At 45.4% G+C, this 21065-nt stretch overlaps 1 protein-coding gene across 1 annotated transcript in view; it reads right to left on the bottom strand.

Annotated features, from left to right (window-relative positions):
- The window catches only part of LOC112260015 (regulator of G-protein signaling 12-like), a gene marked incomplete at its 5' end in the record, with an annotated part of 69945 nt that overhangs the window by 2277 nt on the left and 46603 nt on the right, over positions 1-21065 (bottom strand). Inside the window, 6 exon segments of the mRNA XM_024434794.2 lie at positions 13153-13728; positions 14458-14554; positions 15067-15137; positions 15581-15680; positions 18598-18724; positions 18925-18998. Of these exon segments, the coding sequence (XP_024290562.2) occupies positions 13153-13728; positions 14458-14554; positions 15067-15137; positions 15581-15680; positions 18598-18724; positions 18925-18998 (1045 nt within the window).

Genomic DNA, 21065 nt, shown 5'->3' with positions numbered 1-21065 from the left:
ATTGAGGATGCGTGAGTCGAGAGAGGCCAAAGCTAACCCTGAGTGATAATTCTCCTCGTCCCTCCTGCACTCAGTGACCCTCAGCTTTTCAACAAGAGTTCTAAGTGATTCATACACAGCACTCCAACGCACACACCTTCTGACCTCCTACGTCTCTGATTCACAGTCAAAGCAGTTTTATTAACACAGCCTCCACAGCATTCCCTTGTCACAGCTGAACACACAAACAGAACCTCTTTGCCAAAGGTAGGCCTACTTAACAAGTTGATGTGCTCAATATTTTTCTCATGATGCTACAGTAACAATTTACACAGACTACATATCCATAACGCAGTTATTACACATCTAGAAGCATTTCATAAACATGTTATGACAGGTCCAAACAGCATTATTAAAGGTTCATGAAATATATCCTTACCATATCTATAGCGCATTCATGTCATGCTATGCAGAGCTCATAATTAGGTATCTTAAGATACATCATTACAATGACAGAATAGGAGTGTCATCATTATGGCTGTTATCTAAAATGTGCTTCTGCCATATCAGTGTTAGTGAATATTCCAAAAGGCCATGCTGATATGAAGCCTGTACTTGAGATTTTGTGTGACTGACCTACACACAATACCCCATAACTGTCACACAGCCAGGAGTGGTGGGTGCGGAGTCAATCACAGAGAGCAGAGGATAATGGGAGAAACCAAACTTTATTACGGTATCCAAAAGTAACGCCAAAAACAACAGGCGAAAACAAATATGTCCAACCCAAAACTGGGCACCAAACAGACAGTGAACATAACATGCAACCAACCAAGACTAACAGAGAAGAGAAAAGGAAAAGGGGATCGGTGGCAGCTAGTAGACCGGCGACGACGACCGCCGCCCGGACAGGCAGGGGAGCCACCTTCGGTGGAAGTCGTGACAGTACCCCACACCTGACGCGCAGCTCCTGCAGCGCGCCGCCGCTGGGCTCGAGGGCGACCCGGAGGGCAAGGCGCAGGGCGATCCGGATGGAGGCGGTGGAACTCCCTCAGTAGTGATGGATCCAAGATGTCCTCCACCGGTACCCAGCACCTTTCCTCCGGACCATACCCCTCCAAGTCCACGAGGTACTGTAGGCCTCTCACCCGGGGACCCCTCGATGTACAGAGGGGGGCGGAGGGGGCGGAGGGACCTCCGGCACCTCACCTTCCTGCAGGGGACCAGCTACCACCGGCCTGAGGAGAGACACATGAAACGAGGGGTTAATACGATAGTAAGAAGGAAGCTGTAACCTATAACACACCTCGTTTATCCTCCTCAGGACTTTAAATGGCCCCACACACTGCGGCCCCAGCTTCCGGCAGGGCAGACAGAGGGGCAGGTTTCGGGTCGAGAGCCAGACCCGGTCCCCCGGTGCGAACACCCCCAGATGCTCCATAAACGCCCTCCAAACTCTGGACGTGAACTGGGGACCCCGAAACGATGTCCTCAGGCACCCCGTAGTGCCGGAAAACGTGGGTAAACAGGGCCTCCTCAGTCTGTAGGGCCGTAGGGAGACCGGGCAACGGAATGAGATGGCAGGACTTAGAAAACCGATCCACAACAACCAGGATCGTGGTGTTCCCCTGAGACGGGGGAAGGTCGGTTAGAAAATCCACTGACAAATGCGACCACGGCCGTTGTGGAACGGGGAGGGGCTGTAACTTCCCTCTAGGCAGGTGTCTAGGAGCCTTGCTCTGAGCGCACACCGAGCAGGAGGAGACATAAAACCTCACATCCTTGGCTAAAGTGGGCCACCAGTACCTTCCCCTAAGACCCCGCACTGTCCTCTCAATACCAGGATGATCCGAAGAGGGTAGCGTATGGGCCCATCGAATTAAACGATCACGAACACCAAGCGGCACGTACTGAACACCTGCTGGACACTGAGGAGGTGCAGGTTCCAACCGTAACGCCCGGTCGATTTCCGCGTCCATCTCCCATACCACCGGTGCTACCAGACATGAATCTGGAAGGATGGGAGTAGGATCGATGGACTGCTCCTCGGTGTCATAGAGACGGGACAGTGTGTCGGCCTTAGTATTAAGGGAGCCTGGCCTATAGGAGATCGTGAACCAAAATCTGGTAAAAAACATGGCCCACCTTGCCCGACGCGGATTCAATCTCCTCGCTGCCCCGGATTTACTCCAGATTACGATGGTCGGTCCAGATGAGGAAAGGGTGCTTGGCCCCCTCAAGCCAATGTCTCCACACCTTCAGAGCTTTTACCACAGCTAACAACTCCCGGTCCCCCACGACATAGTTCCGCTCTGCTGGACCGAGCTTCCTCGAAAAGAAAGCGCAGGGGCTTCGGTGGCGTGCCGAGCGCTGTGACAGCACGGCTCCAACCCCAGCCTCGGACGCGTCCACCTCCACTATGAATGCCAAAGAGTGGTCCGGATGAGCCAGCATGGGAGCGTCGGTGAACAGCTCCTTCAGAAAACTCGTCGATGAGGTGGTAATTGGGTCCCCTTCATTTTACAGAAAGCGATAGCCAAATCGGCATATTCAGAGGGAATGCGCACAGTGGAAACCTGTTCTGGACTCTCCACCGTCGTTGCACTGATGGAAACTCCTCTGCACCTACCTGAACACTCCTCTGACCACCCTTGGAGAGCCCCCTGTTTCCATGAAATCTCATGATTGTGATTAGCCAGCCAGGGAATCCCCAGCACCACTGGAAACGCAGGTGAATCAATAAGGAAGAGACTAATCCACTACTTATGATCCCCCTGCGTTACCATGTCCAGTGGAACCGTGGCCTCCCTGACCAGCCCTGACCCTAATGGTCGGCTATCTAAGGAGTGCACGGGGAGGGTTGATCTAGCGGCACCAGTGGAATCCCTAGCCTCAACGCGAGTCCACGATCCATAAAGTTCCCAGCTGCGCCTGAATCGAATAGCGCCTTATGCTGTAGAGAGGGAGAAAACTCAGAGAAAGAAATTAGTAAAAACATGTGACCAACTGGGAGCTCTGGGTGAGTCTGGTGCTGACTCACCTGGGGTGACCGAGAAGTGCTCTGCCTACCATCCCGACGCCCAGACGAGCTCTTCCAGCACCGATCGGCAGTGTGTCCTCTCCGACCACAACTGGTGCAGGAGGAGCCTCCTCCTCCGGTCGCCCTCGATTCGACCCCCCCTAACTCCATAGGGATTGGAGCGGGATGGCCAGGAGGTGGAACTAACAGGGCCCGTTCTGGATGCCTGTGGGCAGTCAGCAGGTTGCCCAGTCAGATCAATATGTCAATGAGTTCATCGAGGGAGAGGGTGGTGTCCCGACAAGCTAACTCCCTGCGGACATCCACCCGGAGGCTACATCGATCGTGGTCCATCAGGGCCCTGTCGTTCCACCCCGCTCCAGCGGCCAAGGTCCGAAACTCCAGCGCGAAGTCCTGCGCACTCCTCGTCTAAGGTGAAACAGCCGTTCATCCGCTTCTCGGCCCTCTGGTGGGTGGTCGAACACGGCCCGGTACCGGCGGGTGAACTCTTGGTAGTGGTCCCTCGCAGAGTCTGGGCCATTCCACACTACATTGGCCCACTCCAGGGCTCGACCCGTCAGACAGGAGACGAAGACGCTCACGCTCTCCTCACCAGAGGGAGTCGTGCGAACGGTAACCAGGTACAGCTCAAGCTTTAGCAAGAACCCCTGGCACCCAGCCGCCGTTCCATCGTACTCCCTGGGGAGCGCCAGACGAAGAGCACTGGATCCGGACGCTGCCGGTTGAGTAGGTTGAGCAGGTGGAGGAGGAGTTGGGGGTGAGGTAGGGAGACCACTCCTCTCACATCTGTCCACGCTATCCATCATTTGATCCATTGCTGACCCAATTCGGTGGAGAATGGTCGTATGATGGAGGACACGCTCCTCCATGGATAGGAGAGGGGGTGCAGCTGCTCCTGCTGACTCCATGGATATGGTGCGGGCTTCTGTCACACAGCCAGGAGTGGTGGGTGCGGAGTCAATCGCAGAGATTAGAGGATAATGTGGCAACCAAACTTTATTATCCAAAACGCCGAACATACAGACAGTGAACATAACACGCAACCAACCTAGACTAACAGAGAACAGAAAAGGAAAAGGGGATCGGTGGCAGCTAGTAGACCTGCGACGATGACCGCCGAGCGCCCGCCCGAACAGGCAGGGGAGCCACCTTTGGTGGAAGTCGTGACAATAACGTCAAAGTGGAATTATATCTTTAGACATTTTTATAAATTAATTAAAAATGAAAAGCTGAAATGTCTTCAGTCAATAAGTATTGAACCCCTTTGTTATGGCAAGCCTAAATAAGTTCAGGAGTAACAATTTACTTAATAACAAGTCACATAAATTGCATCGACACACTCTGTGTGCAATAATAGTGTTTACAGTGATTTTTGAATGACCACCTCATCTCTGTACCCCACGGATTCAGAAAATTCTAAGGTCCCTCAGTTGAGCAGTGAATTTCAAACACAGATTCAACCATTACGATCAAGGAGGTTTTCCAATGCCTCACAAAGAAGGGCACCTATTGGTATATGGCTATAAATAAAAAAGCAGACATTTAATATCCCTTTGAGCATGGTGAAGTTATTAATTACACTTTGGATGGTGTATCAATACACCCACTCAATACAAAGATACAGGCGTCCTTCTTACTCAGTTGCCAGAGAGAAAGGAAAGCACTCAGGGATTTCACCATGAAGCCAATAGTGACATTTAAACAGTTACAGAGTTTAATGGCTGTGATAGAAAACTGAGGATGGATCAACAGCATTGCAGTTACTCCACAATACTAACCTAATTGACAGAGTGAAAAAAGGAAGCCTGTACAGAATACAAATATTCCAAAAGATGCATCCTGTTTGCAATAAGCCACTAAATTAAAACTGCAAAAAAATGTGGGAAAGAAATTAACTTGAAGTCCTGAATACAAAGCACAAAGCAATATAACACATCACAGAGTACCACTCTTCATAATTTCAAGCATGGTAGTGGCTGCATCATGTTATGGGTATGCTTGTCATTTTTTAGGATAAAAATAAACAGAATAGAGCTAAGCAGAGGCAAAATCCTAGAGAAAAACCTGGTTCAGTCTGCTTTCCAACACTGGGAGACAAATTCACCTTTCAGCACAAGGCCAAATATACACGGGAGTTGCTAAGCAAGACGACATTGAATGTTCCTGATTGGCCTAGTTACAGTTTTGACTTAAATCGACTTGAAAATCTATGGTAAGACTTGAAAATGTCAGTCTAGCAATGATCAACAACCAACTTCAGAGCTTGAAAGATTTTGAAGGATTGGAACCCTTTTTTCAATTTTCGCCTAAAATGACACACCCAAATCTAACTGCCTGTAGCTCAGGCCCTGAAGCATCTTCTTGGTACCATTTGAAAGGAAACACTTTGAAGTTTGTGGAAATGTTAAAGGAATGTAGGAGAATATAACACATTAGATCTGGTAAAATCTAATACAAAGAAAAAAAAATGTTTTGCAAGAGCAAGGGCCATAATGTATTATTCCTCCACAATACTTATATCCACAATACTTATTCCTCCACAATTCTTATAGATCCAAGATAGTGTAGACTTGTTTGTTTTTGCCCCTTGTAAATATTTTCTTCTTGTTTTTTTGTATACATTTCAATATATTTCAATCTCTTTTTCCATTTTTGAATTAAATATACCTTCCTGCAACCCGCCTCACCCAATGTGATACGAATTTGCTATTTTTTCGACCTTAGAACTGGAACCTCCATCAGAAGCTAGCCAGCTAATTAGCTAATAGCTATTTAGTCACTGTTAGCGGTCTTTACCTTTAGCTCAGACACCAGCCGCTTTAGCCCGGATAGCCCGGATAATACCTGCCAGTCTGCACAGCGCGATATCAGCCCTGAGCATATCTGACTGCTTTTTTCAACTACATCACCGGATTCCTGCCGCAAGCTCTGTACCATTACACCGGATCATCACAGCTAGCTAGCTGCTACCGAGTGGCTATTGTGGCTAACGCCCTTGTCCAGAAGCAAGCACCAGTTAGCGTCGAGCTAGCCTAGAGCTAGGCCCATCTCCCGGCTAGCAAACGAAGTACACCAACTACAATACCTCTATTGCCAATTGGCCTGGACCCTTTATCGACACGGAGCCCCGCCAATCCATCACGACTGGTCTGCTGGTCTGCTGACGTAATTCGGCCGATGTGCTCTCAACCGGCCTCTGCGTCGTGGATGTCGGTGAAGACCCATCTGCTATCCCCGGCCCGCTAGCTTTTCTGAATGCCGTGTCTCCCGCTCGCTTAGCATAGTAACGACTACCGAACGGCTGCCCATCTATTGCATCTATTGAACCCTATGATCACACAGCTACACAGCTGATGCCTGCTGGACTGTTCATTAACACAGTACTTCATTTTGTTTCTTGCGGCCCCAGCCTCGAACTCAGGCCCTGTGTTCTGACCCTATCTGCCCATTCGTCGCCATTTACCCGCTGTTGTTGTCTTAGCTGTTTACCCGTTGTTGCCTTACCCGTTGTTGTCTTAGCTCTCCCAATCAACACCTGTGATGGCTTTATGCCTCTCTCTAATGTCAATATGCCTTGTATACTGTTGTTTAGGGTAGCTCTCATTGTTTAATTTTACTGCGGAGCCCCTAGTCAACATGCCTCAACATGCTTCAGATAGCTCCTTTGTCCCACCCCCCACACATGCGGAGACCGCACCTAGCTTAACTGGTGCCTCCAGAGATGCAACCTCTCTCATCATTACTCAATGCCTAGGTTTACCTCCACTGTACTCACACCCTATCATACTCATGTCTGTACATTATGCCCTGAATCTATCCTACCACGCCCAGAAATTTGCTCCTTTTATTCTCTGTTCCCAACGCACTAGATGACCATTTCTTATAGCCTTTAGCCGTACCCTTGTCCTACTTCCTCTTCTGTTCCTCTGGAGATGTAGAGGTTAACCCAGGCTCTGTGTGTCCCCAGGCTCTCTCATTTGTTGACTTGACTGTAACCGTAAAAGCCTTGGGTTCATGCATGTTAACATTAGAGGCCTCCTCTCTAAGTTTGCTATATTCACTGCTTTAGCACACTCCACCAATCCTGATGTCCTAGTCGTGTCTGAATCCTGGCATAGGAAGGCCACCATAAATTCTGAAATTTCCATCCCCAATTACAACATTTTCCGTCAAGATAAAGCTGCTAAAGAGGGCGGAGTTTCAATCTACTGTAGAGATAGCCTGCAGAGATCTGTCAAACTATCAAGGTCTATGCCCAAACAGTTCGAGCTTCCACTTTTAAAAATCCATTACTCCAGAAATAAGTCCTCATTGTTGCCGCTTGTTACAGACTCCCCCTCAGCTCCCAGCTGTGCCCTGGACACCATATGTGAATTGATTGCCCCCCATCTATCGTCAGAGTTCGTACTGTTAGGTGACCTAAACTGGGATATGCTTAATACCCTGGCCATCCTACAATCTAAGTTAGATGCCCTCAATCTCACACAAATTATCAAGGAACCTACCAGGTACAACCCCAAATCCATAAACATGGGCACCCTCATAGATATCATCCTGACCAACTTGCCCTCTAAATACACTTCTGATGTTTTCAACCAGGATCTCAGCAATCACTGCCTCATTGCCTGCATCTGTTATGGGTAGGCCTTTCTAATCGACCTGGCCCGGGTATCCTGAAAGGATATTGACCTCATCCCGTTAGTAGAGGATGCCTGGTTTTTCTTTAAAAGTGCTTTCCTCACCGTCTTAAATAAGCATGCCCCTTTCAAAAAATGTTGAACTAAGAACAGATATAGCCCTTGGTTCACTCCAGACTTGACTGCCCTTGACCAGCACAAAAACTGTGGCGTACTGCACTAGCATCGAATAGTCCCCGCGATATGCAACTTTTCAGGGAAGTCAGGAACCAATATACACAGTCAGTTAGGAAAGGTAAGGCTAGCTTTTTCAAACAGAAAGTTGCATCCTGCAGCACTAATTCCAAAAAGTTTTGGGACACTGTAAAGTCCATGAAGAATAAGAGCACCTCCTCCCAGCTGCCCACTGCACTGAGGCTAGGAAACACTGTCACCAACGATAATCGAGAATTTCAATAAGCATTTCTCTACGTCTGGCCATGCTTTCCACCTGGCCAACAGCTCTGCACCCCCTAAAGTCTTCGAAAGCCAAGTGAACAAACTGATCACCGACCATTTCGAATCCCACCGTACCTTCTCCGCTATGCAATCTGGTTTCCGAGCTGGTCACGGTTGCACCTCAGCCACGCTCAAGGTATCTATCATAACCTCCATCGATAAAAGACAGTACTGTGCAGCCATCTTCATCGACCTGGCCAAGGCTTTCGACTTTGTCAATCACAGTATTCTTATCGGCAGACTCAACAGCCTTGGTTTCTCTAATGACTGCCTCGCCTGGTTCACTAACAGAATAATGTGCAAATATCATACAATTAAATCAAATCAAATTGTATTTGTCACATGTGCCGAATACAACAGGTCTAGCTAGACCTTAACAGTAAAATGCTTACTTACAAGCCCTAACCAACAATGCAGTTTAAAAAAATTACAAATAAGAAATTAAAGTAACAAATAATTAAAGAGAGCAGTAAAATAACAATAGCAAGGCTATATACAGGGGGTACCGGTACAGAGTCAATGTGCGGGGGCACCGGTTAGTTGAGGTAATTGAGGTAATAATGTATGTACATGTAGGTAGACTATGCATAGATAATAACAGGAGTAGCAGGAGTGTAAAAGTGTGGTGGGGGGGGGGGGCAATCCAAATAGTCTGAGTAGCATTTGATTAGATGTTCAGGAGTCTTATGGCTTAGTGGAAGAAGCTGTTTAGAAGCCTCTTGGACCGATACTATTTTGTGTAGATTGTTGACAAAAATTACAATTAAATGCATTTTAATCCCGCTTTGTAACACAACAAAGAGTGGAAAAAGTCAAGTGGTGTGAATACATTCCTAAGGCACGATCGAAGTGGTCTGGAATAAACATTCTCTCATTACAGTAGGCCTATTTGAGTTGAGAGGTATAATTTCTGTCTTGGCACTGTTCGTAACATGAGCCTGTGCTGGCTGGCTGTCGGGTTCTTGTCCGTCAATGGGCCATGGCACCAGACTCGCCTAGTCAGACCATTTCTCCCCAGGGCCAGTTTGAAACAGAACCAGCTGCACAGCTCACTAAGGCTAGCTGAGATCAGCCACAAGGCCCCCTAGTTTCTGCCAGATGGATGATAAGACTGATTCAGGGTCAGCTGTAGCCAGCATTCAGGTGTGTCATTCAGACAGATGGAGAAGACAGTGAGATATATTCAGACAGATGGAGAAGACAGTGAGATATAACGTGAGGCTAAAGGATCACTAGGTCCCTCAGGCAAGAATTCTGAATCAGTGTAAGCTAATTGTGTTTTTATTACATTTTCATTTTGTTGTTAAGAAGTAGCTGCATTGGGGTGGATACTAAGCTTAACCTTGTGCCTAAGTGGTCAATTGCATTTTAAAGTAAAAAAGTTTTCTAAATTCCAGATATGGGCGATGACATCAAAGCCTAATACTATAAGCCTGCACTTGATATGATAAATACAGTGAAAACAGGATATCCCAAACACGGGCAACGAGAAATGGGAGGAAGTCTAATTTTATGTGTTTATGTATTGGTTCTTTGCTATGACTAGAAAGTGGAACAGGCTTGTGCTTATCCTCAAATGCCCTAGTATGGCAGATGACGTTGATGCAATGCATGGTAGTGGAACAACAGTTTAACTATATACTGTCGCCCTCTGGTGGACTAAAGTATTAATTAGAAAGCAATTAGCAATACATGATTATCTGACCAGGCGCACAACCATCATTTGATTTTACATGGAAAGCAAAAACAATCATTAAAATAGATAACAGCTGATATCTTTTAGATATTAAAATGGTAAATTAATCTCAACACATCACACTCATAAGGGCATATTGGTTATTTCACATCAGGTGGAGTGACCCTAGCAGACCAGTGTTTTGTTTTCAACATGAGTTTACATTAACATTGTAGTCAGGGATTGAATTGGGATATCCTATAGGAGCTGACCCCAGAACCACTAAGTCTGAATGCCAGTCTGTTGATGCCATCAGGCCAACTCCCTGTCACACTCATTGTCATGCATACATGATAGGCTTGACTGACAGCAATGGAGTAGGCACAAACAGATCTGGGACCAGGCTAAGAATCCCTAGCTTTTTCATCCTTAACTTAATTAGTTCATTAACCACTAACTCAAGGTGGAGGGGAACTCCGTTCCACTCCTCTAAGTAAACCCAAGGGAACATAGACCATAGGCTGCGGTGTCAGTTTGTCCTCTTTAAGGGTTCAAGGTTTTTAATTACACGACCATGATAACCATGATAACGTGACAGAAATGTTTTTCCTTTCAGATGTAGAGAGAGAGCGAGCAATAGTTTCTCTCTGCAGCAAAACAGTCAACTCATGCAAGTTGGACACGTTACCATGGTTCCCAAGGTGGAAGGGACAGGCTGATGCGCTTAGCAACCAGAACAGAAGAGCAGAGAGAAACTCACTGCGAGGCTTATACTAACCTCTCATATCGACTTGTGTACACATATCACAGTACATTTATCTATTGACAGAGCTATTGAGAAAAAGTCAGGGCTAGATGCATGGTGTCCACCTGAGTGATGGCCTCTGTATACTTTGAAGTAATCCATCCTCGAAGCTGCAGGACTAGGTTCAAATAGAATTTGTTTTCTTTCAAATACTGTCAGCGATTGATTGAGCCTGCCTGGAGTGCTAAATGGACAGGGTTTGCACTTTGGGGACTATTCCACTGGTTCCATTGTGCCAGACAAGCTCAATCAAGCGCAAGTAAAACAAAACAAATGCTGTTAGAGACAGTACTTAAAATAGTCCATGTTAAAAAAAACTAGAATTCTAGCCATCTCTTAATTCCTTTGTTAGCTGTACAGATCTTCAAACAGCACAGCTGGATAAGGCTTCCTTTTAAATTGGGACATCAAAGTGTGTTGTTATTACTCTAATATGGCTTTTGAGCACAGGTGAGAAAAGACTGCAATGAAATCACACAGCTAAACTGGTTGTCTTGTGACAACAATAAATAACTGTGGCGGATAATGTTGGTGATTATGATGGATGCCCTGCCCACCACAATCAACTGTTCATTCTGTTTTGACAGACTTACCCGCCCCAATAGAGATAGTGAATGACATACAGTTGACTCCAGATAAATGCAACAGCTTGGGACTGTTGTGGTAGAGTGCACTCAATCAAATTTGTCATTTAATTGAAAATTGTAAAACTGAATTTATCGGGAGTTAGTTGACTGCATTCACAAACTTATCAGGCTCACCGTGACTATCAACCCGACTTACTACGTAGTGGAGAACTAGAAACTGACCAGTTGGTAAGGGGGTATGGACAAGGAAATCCATGTTCAGGACTGATACAGCTCTTCACTGCTCATAGAGAAAGCATTATGCATTAGCTGAGGTACATTAGTGAAAGCAATAAAAAGTCTAGTGTTGCAAAATTCCAGTAACATTCCCAAAATTCTCAGCTTTTCCAGAAATCCTGGTTGGAAGATTCCTGGAATCAGGAAGGAAGAAGCCGGAAAGCTGGGAGTCTTACAACTGGGAGTTCTGGAAAACCTAGGAATTATGGGAAAGTTACAGACATGATTCAATCCCTTAGAAAGACAGACTAAAACAAGAAAGACAAAACAGGCAGAATTACACACAAACAACACAAACGCTACCGAATGACCTCTCACACAGACACAACAATCAGAACTACACACAAACAAGTCAGAATTACTCTGACACAGATGCCACAAGCTTCCCAGAAGCGCAGAGACAAAGCAGCTACCATGCAAGCACAGGTCGGGAAGGAGGTGGAAGACAAACTAAATGAAAGAGATGTATGTAGTGTTAGGGGAAGTTGGAGAAGAAGAGGCATGGAGTGGTAACTGAATTTGAGATCACAAACGTGTAAAAAGACAGATGATGTGATTCCAGGTCTAACATTTATTAGATCTAATCAAGCACAGATACAGAATTAATTGTCATGATCATCTACAACAAGCATCTACAGAGAGAGAGGATATTTCCAGACAGTGTGACACGCAATTCAACAATGATACCGTTCATTTCAAAAGGACCTCTATCATTACTGTTTTTTTCATCAAGGACTCTATAATTATCAACATCTTGTGAAGAAACTGGTTCAGTTTTCCTTCTATGTATTACCAGGAAAAAATCTGAGCAAAATTGTTGAATTGCATTAGAGGATGGGATGAAAGTAAATACAGCTTTTCGGTTTTAAAAAAGTACAGGCAGGTAAGAACAATCATGATCATCTTTAAAAAAAACAATAACGCTTTGGTTACGTTCTATCTTGTCTGTAGCTATGTACTGGGTTTAGGACCGTACTCCAATTATACATTCATAATGCCGGCATTGAGCATTTTATTGACATGAAAGGCTGTGACTCATTGAAATCTATTCCAGGTTCTCTATTTGAATCAATCAAACAATTCACACTTGCATGGTAATTCTAGCTCACTACAATTGGTTGCTGTCAAATTATAGTATGTCTATTTTTCATGTATTGTAATGACAACTGTCATGTTGAGTATTACAGCATTACAATATGTAGGCATTATGAAACAAGTTTTTATCCACCTGCATCCTCATATAACCTCTGTGGTACAACAATATGAAACTTTCTAAGATTTACTTTCACCTCAAGTCTCAGTTAAGTTATAAAACCCATCAGTTCAGTGGTGTGTGAATATAAATGTCATTCATTTCAAATATATACATCACTATTTACAATTGAGCGGAACTTACTATTGAAAGTGACCACATAAACAACGCTATCTATGTTCATTAGAAAATATTCAAAGGGGAAAAAATGACTGGGGTACTACTGAGAGAGAATACATTTTCAGTTGTAAATAAAGTGCATTGAAGTCAGTATAAAAGGAGTTGTCGTTGGAGGTCAGGTCACCCTCAGACACACACACAATCACAAACTCTCACACACACACAAACACATACACGCACACACACACCAACACACTTATGCATAGTCACACTGGGGAAATACCTGAGCTTGACTGGCCATTCCCACCACCATCATGGAAGGAGTTGGCGCATGGCGAAGGAGGGAGGAAGTTGCCCTCGTGGGACAGCAGCGCAGGGGCCAACAAGGTGCTGTTGGGGCTGGTGATGTCTCCCTCGCCCACCAGGGTCAGGTCAGCGTGGGTGTCTTCCTCCAGTGTCCTGAGGGCCGGGCCTCTAGACTCCGAGGGGCGGGGGATGGGTGAGAGGGCGGCGCTGAAGGGGGGGACGGGGATGCGGGGTGGGGGTAGAAGCGCCCGGCGCCCCGCAGCTGGGTGGGGGTGTCCGTTGGTGCTGCTGAGGGAGGAGTCCAGGCTCTCAGAGCGCAGGCTGGCGTTGAGGGGGCCGCGGGCGGGGGCACCGCTAACCCCGTTCTCCCTGCCAGCCCCCTGGCCCTGTTTGATGGAGGTGGGTGTGGAGCAGGCCATGTCTAGGGAGGCAGTGGAGGGGGGACCGGAGGTTAACCGCAGGAAGTCAGGTAACTCCAGGTCCTCTTTGTTCAGGAGGCCTCTCTGGTCATTTCTCCGGTTGCTCTGCGCCCGGCTCAGGAGCTCAAAGAATTCTAAAGAGAGAGAAAGCAGTAGAGTTACTTCATATTCCTTTAACTAGGGTTGTAGGCCATGACGGGGAGAACCATGGGGCGGAGCACAATTGGCCCAGCGTCGTGAGGGTTTGGCCGCCCGGGATGTCCTTGTACCATTGCGCACTAGCGACTCCTGTGGCGGGGCGGGCGCAGTGCACGCTGACACGGTAGCCAGGTGTACGTGTTTTCAAAATCAAATCAAATCAAGGGGGCCAACACATTGGTGCGGCTGGCTTCTGGGTTAAGTGGGCATTGTGTCAAGAAGCAGTGCGGCTTGGTTGGGTTGTGTTTCGGAGGACGCACGGCTCTCGACCTTCGCCTCTCCCAAGGGAGTTGCAGTGATGAGACACGACTGTAACTACCAATTGGACACCATGAAATTGGGGAGAAAAAAGGGGTATAAAAAAAGAGGGGGAAAAATATATATATAATAATATGGTTGCAAAATTCAAGTAACTTTCCCCCCCAAAAAATTCCAGAAAGGAAAGTTACCATCATTTTGCAACCCGATCTATAACCCTCACAAAGAACAAGAAAATAGGTCAAATAAAAAGGGGATTAGATCATTTAACGTGCACAGTACACAGTCCCAAGCTGCACTGACAGATAACCATGAAGGTTGAAGGATTCTTTTACAGCTGGTGTTAGTGACGCAGCGAAGCAAAGCTCAGAGAAGCAACAGAACGTTAGAAAAAGAGGGGGATTTACCTTCAGCTTCATCTATATTAATCTTTTTCGGCTTTCCCTTTTCCGCAGGGAGCGACGGATCTGGTCCGCTTGCCTTTCCTGACGACCTGTCATCTCCCTGCAGACGCAACAATAACAACGCACTCCATTAAGGGGGTGAGGGAGGAGGTTGTGCATGCCCTGTACTAACACCACTACAACACATCCTGGGCAGATTGACTTAAGTGTTCGCACCTGTGCCCTGTTATTAACTATAGGAAACACAAAAAACAACCATAAAACACGAGCGTGTGGTCTCTTTGATGCTTGTTGTTTCTTTTTATGCTTCTTTTATGCTTAGTAAATCCCTATGAGACAAGGTCGGATCGCAACTACAAAGGTGACCTGGAGGCTGAACTATAAAGTGGGAGGTCAGCCAGGGTTCAAGTCAGCTACAGCCAGCATTTAAGGAAGAAACAACATGACAAAGAGCCAGGAACAAAGTAGAGTATAGCACTTGAGCAATTATTATGTGACATTAAGTTGTTAAGAAGCAGCATAGCAGGGGAGTTACAGCACATTTAGAAATTCAAGGATACTTGAGAAAGTGAAAACAGGAATAAAGGAGGAGGATGATGGTGGTCTCCTTACTGTTGCAGAAAGACTCTTGGTGGTCAATGATGGCGGATGTGCTTTCAAGGAACCTGACTTGGACTTAGAGTCTACAGAGAGAAAAAAACAACAGTGAGGTAAATAGGAGCCAATGAATCATCCCACATGTCCTCCATCACTCTGATATCTTTGTTTATCACTGGAAGTCAGTGGGAACAAAACAGGACATTGATTACAAGAGCTGTTTGAATTCCTGGAAACAGACAGGCTGAAGCACCAGTCCAACATTGGAGGAATTGGATTGGATTTCTCAAGCCACTATCTTGGTGGCTGTTTGGGGGGTTTGAGTGTTTGTGCTGTATAGCCAACTAATGTTTGTTCGTTTGTCATGCCAAATCAATGACCATAGGACTTGGCAAGACAAACAGATCTGGGATCAGGCTAGGTCACTGTAGGCGTTATCTCTGAGATGGAATGTTGGCTTACTTCATTATCTATCTATCATCTGCGTTTTAGTGCATGTTTTGGTGTTCGGTGTGATGGGCTGTCTTACCTTTCCCTGAGGCAACAGGGTCTGCTCTCTCCAATACCACACGCAGGCCGTCCAGACTGGATATGGGCGCCCCCAGGTCTAGGGGCTCCGTTTCTCCACTCTGTCAAAACACAACACAAAGTTTTAGCAGTCGTCATTCTCATAGGGGGCACATGGCCCCTCAGATTTGTCCTGTTTATATACACAATATATACACAAAAGTATGTGGACACCTGTTCAAATGAGTAGATTCGGCTATTTCAGCCAAACCCATTGCTGACAGGTGTATAAAATCGAGTACACCGACATGCAATCTCCATAGACGAACATAGTCAGTAGAATGGCCTTACTGAAGAGCTCAGTGACTTTCAACTTGGCATCGTCATAGGGCACCACCTTTCCAACAAGTCAGTTCGTCAAATGTATGCCCTGCTAGAGCTGTCCTGGTCAACTGTACGGGCTGTTATTGGGAAGGAGCGACAACGGCTCAGTTGCAAAGTGGTGGCCACAAAACTTCACAGAACTGGACAGTCGAGTGCTGAAGCGCGTAGCGCGTAAAAATCGTCTGTCCTCTATTGCAACACTCACTACCGAGTTCCAAACTGCCTCTGGAAGCAACGTCAGCACAATAACTGATCGTCAGGAGCTTCATGAAATGGGTTTCCATGGCCGACCAGCAGCAAACCATCTGGCATTCCAACAGACTAATCTGGGTTTGGTGGATGCCAGGAGAATGCTACTAGCCCCAATGCATAGTGCCAACTTTAAAGTTGGAATAATGGTCTGGGGATGTTTTTCATGGTTTGGGCTAGGTCCCCTTGTTCCAGTGAAGGGAAATCTTAATGCTACAGCATACAATGAAGAATGACATTCTAGACGATTCTATGCTTTCAACTTTGTGGCAACAGTTTGTGGAATGCCGTTTCCTGTTTCAGCATGACAATGCCCCCATAACACAAAGCGAGGTCCATACAGAAATGGTTTGTCGAAATTGGTGTGGAAGAACGTGACTGGCCTGCACAGAGCCCTGACCTCAACCCCATCGGACACCTTTGGGATAAATTGGAATGGCCACTGCAAGCCAGGCCTAATCCCCCAACATCAGTGCCTAACCTCACTAATGCTCTTGTGGCTAAATAGAAGCAAGTCCCGGCAACAATGTTCCAACATCTAGTGGAATGTCTTCCCAGAAGAGTGGAGGCTGCAAAAGGGGGACCAATTCCATATTAATGCTAATGAAATGAAATGTCTACATACATTTAGTCATGTAGTGTATTTTTTTCTCTTTTTTTTCTCTGTAATACTACTAGCCACTTGGCAAATTTATGGAGTTGACTTTAGCTAGCCCAAATATGTTTGCAATCTCCCAACATCATAACTACCTACCAAGAAGCCATTTCAGGCTATCAATCAAGTTAGAGTATCTAGCTTGTCTATCTTAGCTGGCATGCCTGCTGGTAAGGTTGGTAGACTTTAGAAAAGCAAGCCATATCTAAATGTACTCACACTCCTTTCTATCTTTTACCCAGATTTGAGCAGAGAAGCATATTTAGTTTCTTTAAAAAAAATAACCAACAGTCAGGATGATAGAGACAGCTGAAGAGGTATGCTTAGCTATGCAGAAAAATATACATATTTTTGACATAGAATTAAGCATAATGATTATGGCTCTAGATTGCAGGAAAAATCTGACCATATCCGGACTACCCCCAGCCATCCTCACATACTAGGTGCACGATGTTCCTGTGTCACATGACCATGATGCCTTATTGACATGTCAGACAAGCAAGTTGCCACTTTAGCGTATCGTCACAACTTCTGTGTACTATCATTAACTGTGTAAGATATGGACGCCTTCGCTCCATTTAGAATGTGGCTTTCAGGTTACTATGTAATCAGTAACAAATGTAGGTATAGGCGACATGGGCAGCCGCACGGGGCGCCCACACAATTTCTTGGGGAATGATGACATTTGCGGTTTTCTATCGCTCATTTACACATCACGTCAATGATATCATGTCACCGTGTGGGACTGTGGGTCAATTAACCTTGTCGGAGTGGGCGTCCTGATTCTAGTTTGTGAGCTAGGCAGGCTACTGCCTGGGAAGGTCTCCCACTCAGAAGTACGAGATGGGGAGGGGGCAGGTTGACCTCAGGTCTCCCCACTGGAAGCCCGAGGTAGGGGGAGCGGGGGAATCTATCAAATAGCACATCTCTAACATTGTACAGTACTAATGCAATTAGTAAAATCCGTCACACTACGAAAAGCTACCAAATAAACCACAATTCCTTCATAATACTGTGAATATATAGTTTCACATACACATTGTTGCATTTTTTCTGGTTTGTGCAAAATCTTTAAGAATAATATAAAACCAGTATGCACACCACCAAGGTGAATTGGTTTAGTCTTGACTCTTAGTTGACAGTGTTGGGGGATGGGTAATGTATTGATGCTCGAGTGTCAAATCAACACAAATTTGTTTGTGTCTTTGTTACTTCTTTTTGATATTTATGAGTCTTATTTTTGTATATATATATTTGTATATATTTTTATATTTATATAGTTTGAAATGTTGTGATTATTTGTGTATTTCCAAATGTCTGAATAAAAATTACAGTTAGTGCAGAATGGTATTTTTTTGGGGGGGGGCAAAGGGAGCCAAACAAGCTAGAACCGCCACTGTGTGTAATAGTAGGGTAATGCTTGGAAAACCACCTCAGGACCAAAATAAACCAACTAACTGGCAAGGATTTGGAAGAGAAGGGAGTCCTTCTACTCCCCTTCACCCTGCATGTTTTAGGGGTGTCGTCATTCATAATTATAGCCCTCTCTCTTTGTATCTTCAGAGGCCGTTTGAGTCAGAATGAGCCAACTAAGCAGCAACATTTGAAGAGGATGCGGTTCCTTCCCTCTTCCAAGCCAATGAGACTCCACCCAGTGACATTGTCATCTTTTACATGCTCTACGGAAGATTGGTTGGACACACAGCTGCAAACAGAAAATATTGAGGCGACCCAGCCAGTCCCCGACATACTATTTTGGCCACCAGATCCTTGAGGTGGAGGCCGTATTTCGCCACGACGGGACGCAGGACTTCGGTGACGGGTTTGGTGGGTTTGGCCTTCAAACCTACGGAGCGATTAATGGGTACCAGGTCCAACCTAAAAATAGAGGGAAAATAAATATGCAGATACTTTCTGTAACACGATCATATGATTTTCTTCAGATTCTACTGGGAGGAATGCAGGTGCAAAGAGTTATTTTAAAGTTCACATTGTTGAATAAAAAGGGGGGAATGAGAGAGAGAAAGAGAGAGAGATGTGGAGACAAAGATGTAGGGAGGTAGAGATGCATATTTTACCTGAATAGAGTGCGTTTTTCCATTCTGAGGTTCCGTGCACTGAGGGTCATGCAGTCTTGGTCCAGCACCAAAGGCTAAAAAGAATAAAAACAACATGAAAACCTACTTACAAAGCCATGAAGCGATGCCTTACTAAAACAATAATTTATGGCATTAAGCAGACGCTTTTATCCAAAGTGACTTACAATCATGTAAGTCACATGATGTATTAAGTGGAATTAACCACTTAATACATCAATGGATCTGCATTATTTCACTCTAAATCGTATTTTCTTAAAGTATGGGTCGCGACCCACCTTAATGGTGGGTTGCGGTGTGTCAGAGAAAATGTATAATTATTTCATTATTTCATTGCTCTCTGCTCAGTTTGGCAGCTGCGCAAGTTTACCGGTTTACTGGATCTTTTTCTGCAGTTTCTTGAAGATCACTCAGTGACCCACAAGCTGCAGCGCTGTTGTTCAAGCCACTGACTTGATATTCCCACTCTCCATCATTCACCCCTGTCATGAAATGGACTCATGCTAGCCACAAGTTCTGACTGAGCTCAATCGTCATGAAACGCATATACAGCTATGAGTTTCTCTGTCTTTCATACAAACTTATAACAAGGAGTCCCCACAATGTGTTTTGTGTGTGGAAGTACGTAGTAATGAGTCTCTCATAATGAACAAATTAATAAAACGACACATCCTGACCAAACATCCATAGCAGGATGGTAAACCCAGGGAGTTCTTTCAGAACAGGGCTTAATGCTTCAGGAAACAATGCTTCAATGTGGAAAAGTAAGTCAACTAGCAAGGCATTGTTGTCATTTTATAACCGGTGATGATAAGCAGAAATAAGGGAGTACTCTCTCTCATGGTAGTAGATGTGAGTTTCTCTTTCAAACAATCCCCTGGCCTTGTAACGTTACACAGCTAATAGCTAACGTTAGCCAAAGCAAGCTAGCTACTGATAGTGCAACCCTAGTAACAATACAGATGAAGATGAAACATTATCAGGCCTACTGTACATTTTACTGTAGAAATGATTGTTGAAAACAAGTCTAGGCTGAAACTGTTGCTGTTAAAATACAATTAATCATTTTTATTCTGAACTCGAATAAACTGATTGAAGCAAGATGCCTTTGAGGCAAACACTCACACATTTCTGGGTTGCTCATCAACAGCAGGAAGTGGTCAACTGCCTGACTGAGAAAGCAGTAGATGTTCTGGTCCAGTTTGGCACCACATACCTATGCGAGTCAGGTTTCTCAACTCTGACATACTTAAAAACAAGTACAGAAAGAGTTTCAAGGCTGAGCATGACCTCAGTGTTGTACTGTCAAAAACAGAGCCCAGAATAGACATGCTTGTTGAAAGCTTCAACCAGCCACACACCTCTCATTAGGACTGTGTGTATGTGTGTGTTTTCTGGTCTACATCTGTGTGATGTGATCAATCAGTTTATTCCAGTTCAGATTAAAAAATATGTATTGTATTTTAACAGCAACAGTTCCAGCCTAGACTTTCTTTCAACAATAATATCAACAGTAAGATGTACAGTAGGCCTGATCATTTTTCTTCGGTACTGTTACTTACGGCTGCACTATCAAAAAGCCTGTGTGTGTGTTCTGTTATTCATCTGTGTGATGTGATCAGTCAGTTTATTCCAGTTCAGAATTAAAATGATTTATTGTATCAACTCAATCATCACGCCTCCAACTCAATCATCAAGTTTGCGGACGACACAACAGTGGTAGGCTTGATTACCAACAACGACGAGACGGCCTACAGGAAGGAGGTGAGGGCCCTTGGAGTGTGGTGTCAGGAAAATAACCTCACACTCAACGTCAACAAAACTAAGGAGATGATTGTGGACTTCAGGAAACAGCAGAGGGAACACCCCCCCATCCACATCGATGGAACAGTAGTGGAGAGGGTAGCAAGTTTTAAGTTCCTCGGCATACACATCACAGACAAACTGAATTGGTCCACTCACACAGACAGCATCGTGAGGAAGGCGCAGCAGCGCCTCTTCAACCTCAGGAGGCTGAAGAAATTCGGCTTGTCACCAAAAGCACTCACAAACTTCTACAGATGCACAATCGAGAGCATCCTGGCGGGCTGTATCACCGCCTGGTATGGCAACTGCACCGCCCT

Source organism: Oncorhynchus tshawytscha, linkage group LG10, assembly GCF_018296145.1.
Source record: "Oncorhynchus tshawytscha isolate Ot180627B linkage group LG10, Otsh_v2.0, whole genome shotgun sequence".
Taxonomy (NCBI): domain Eukaryota; kingdom Metazoa; phylum Chordata; class Actinopteri; order Salmoniformes; family Salmonidae; genus Oncorhynchus; species Oncorhynchus tshawytscha.
The sequence above is the reverse complement of the archived record's forward strand: the minus strand, read 5'-3'. Positions and strand labels throughout refer to the sequence as shown.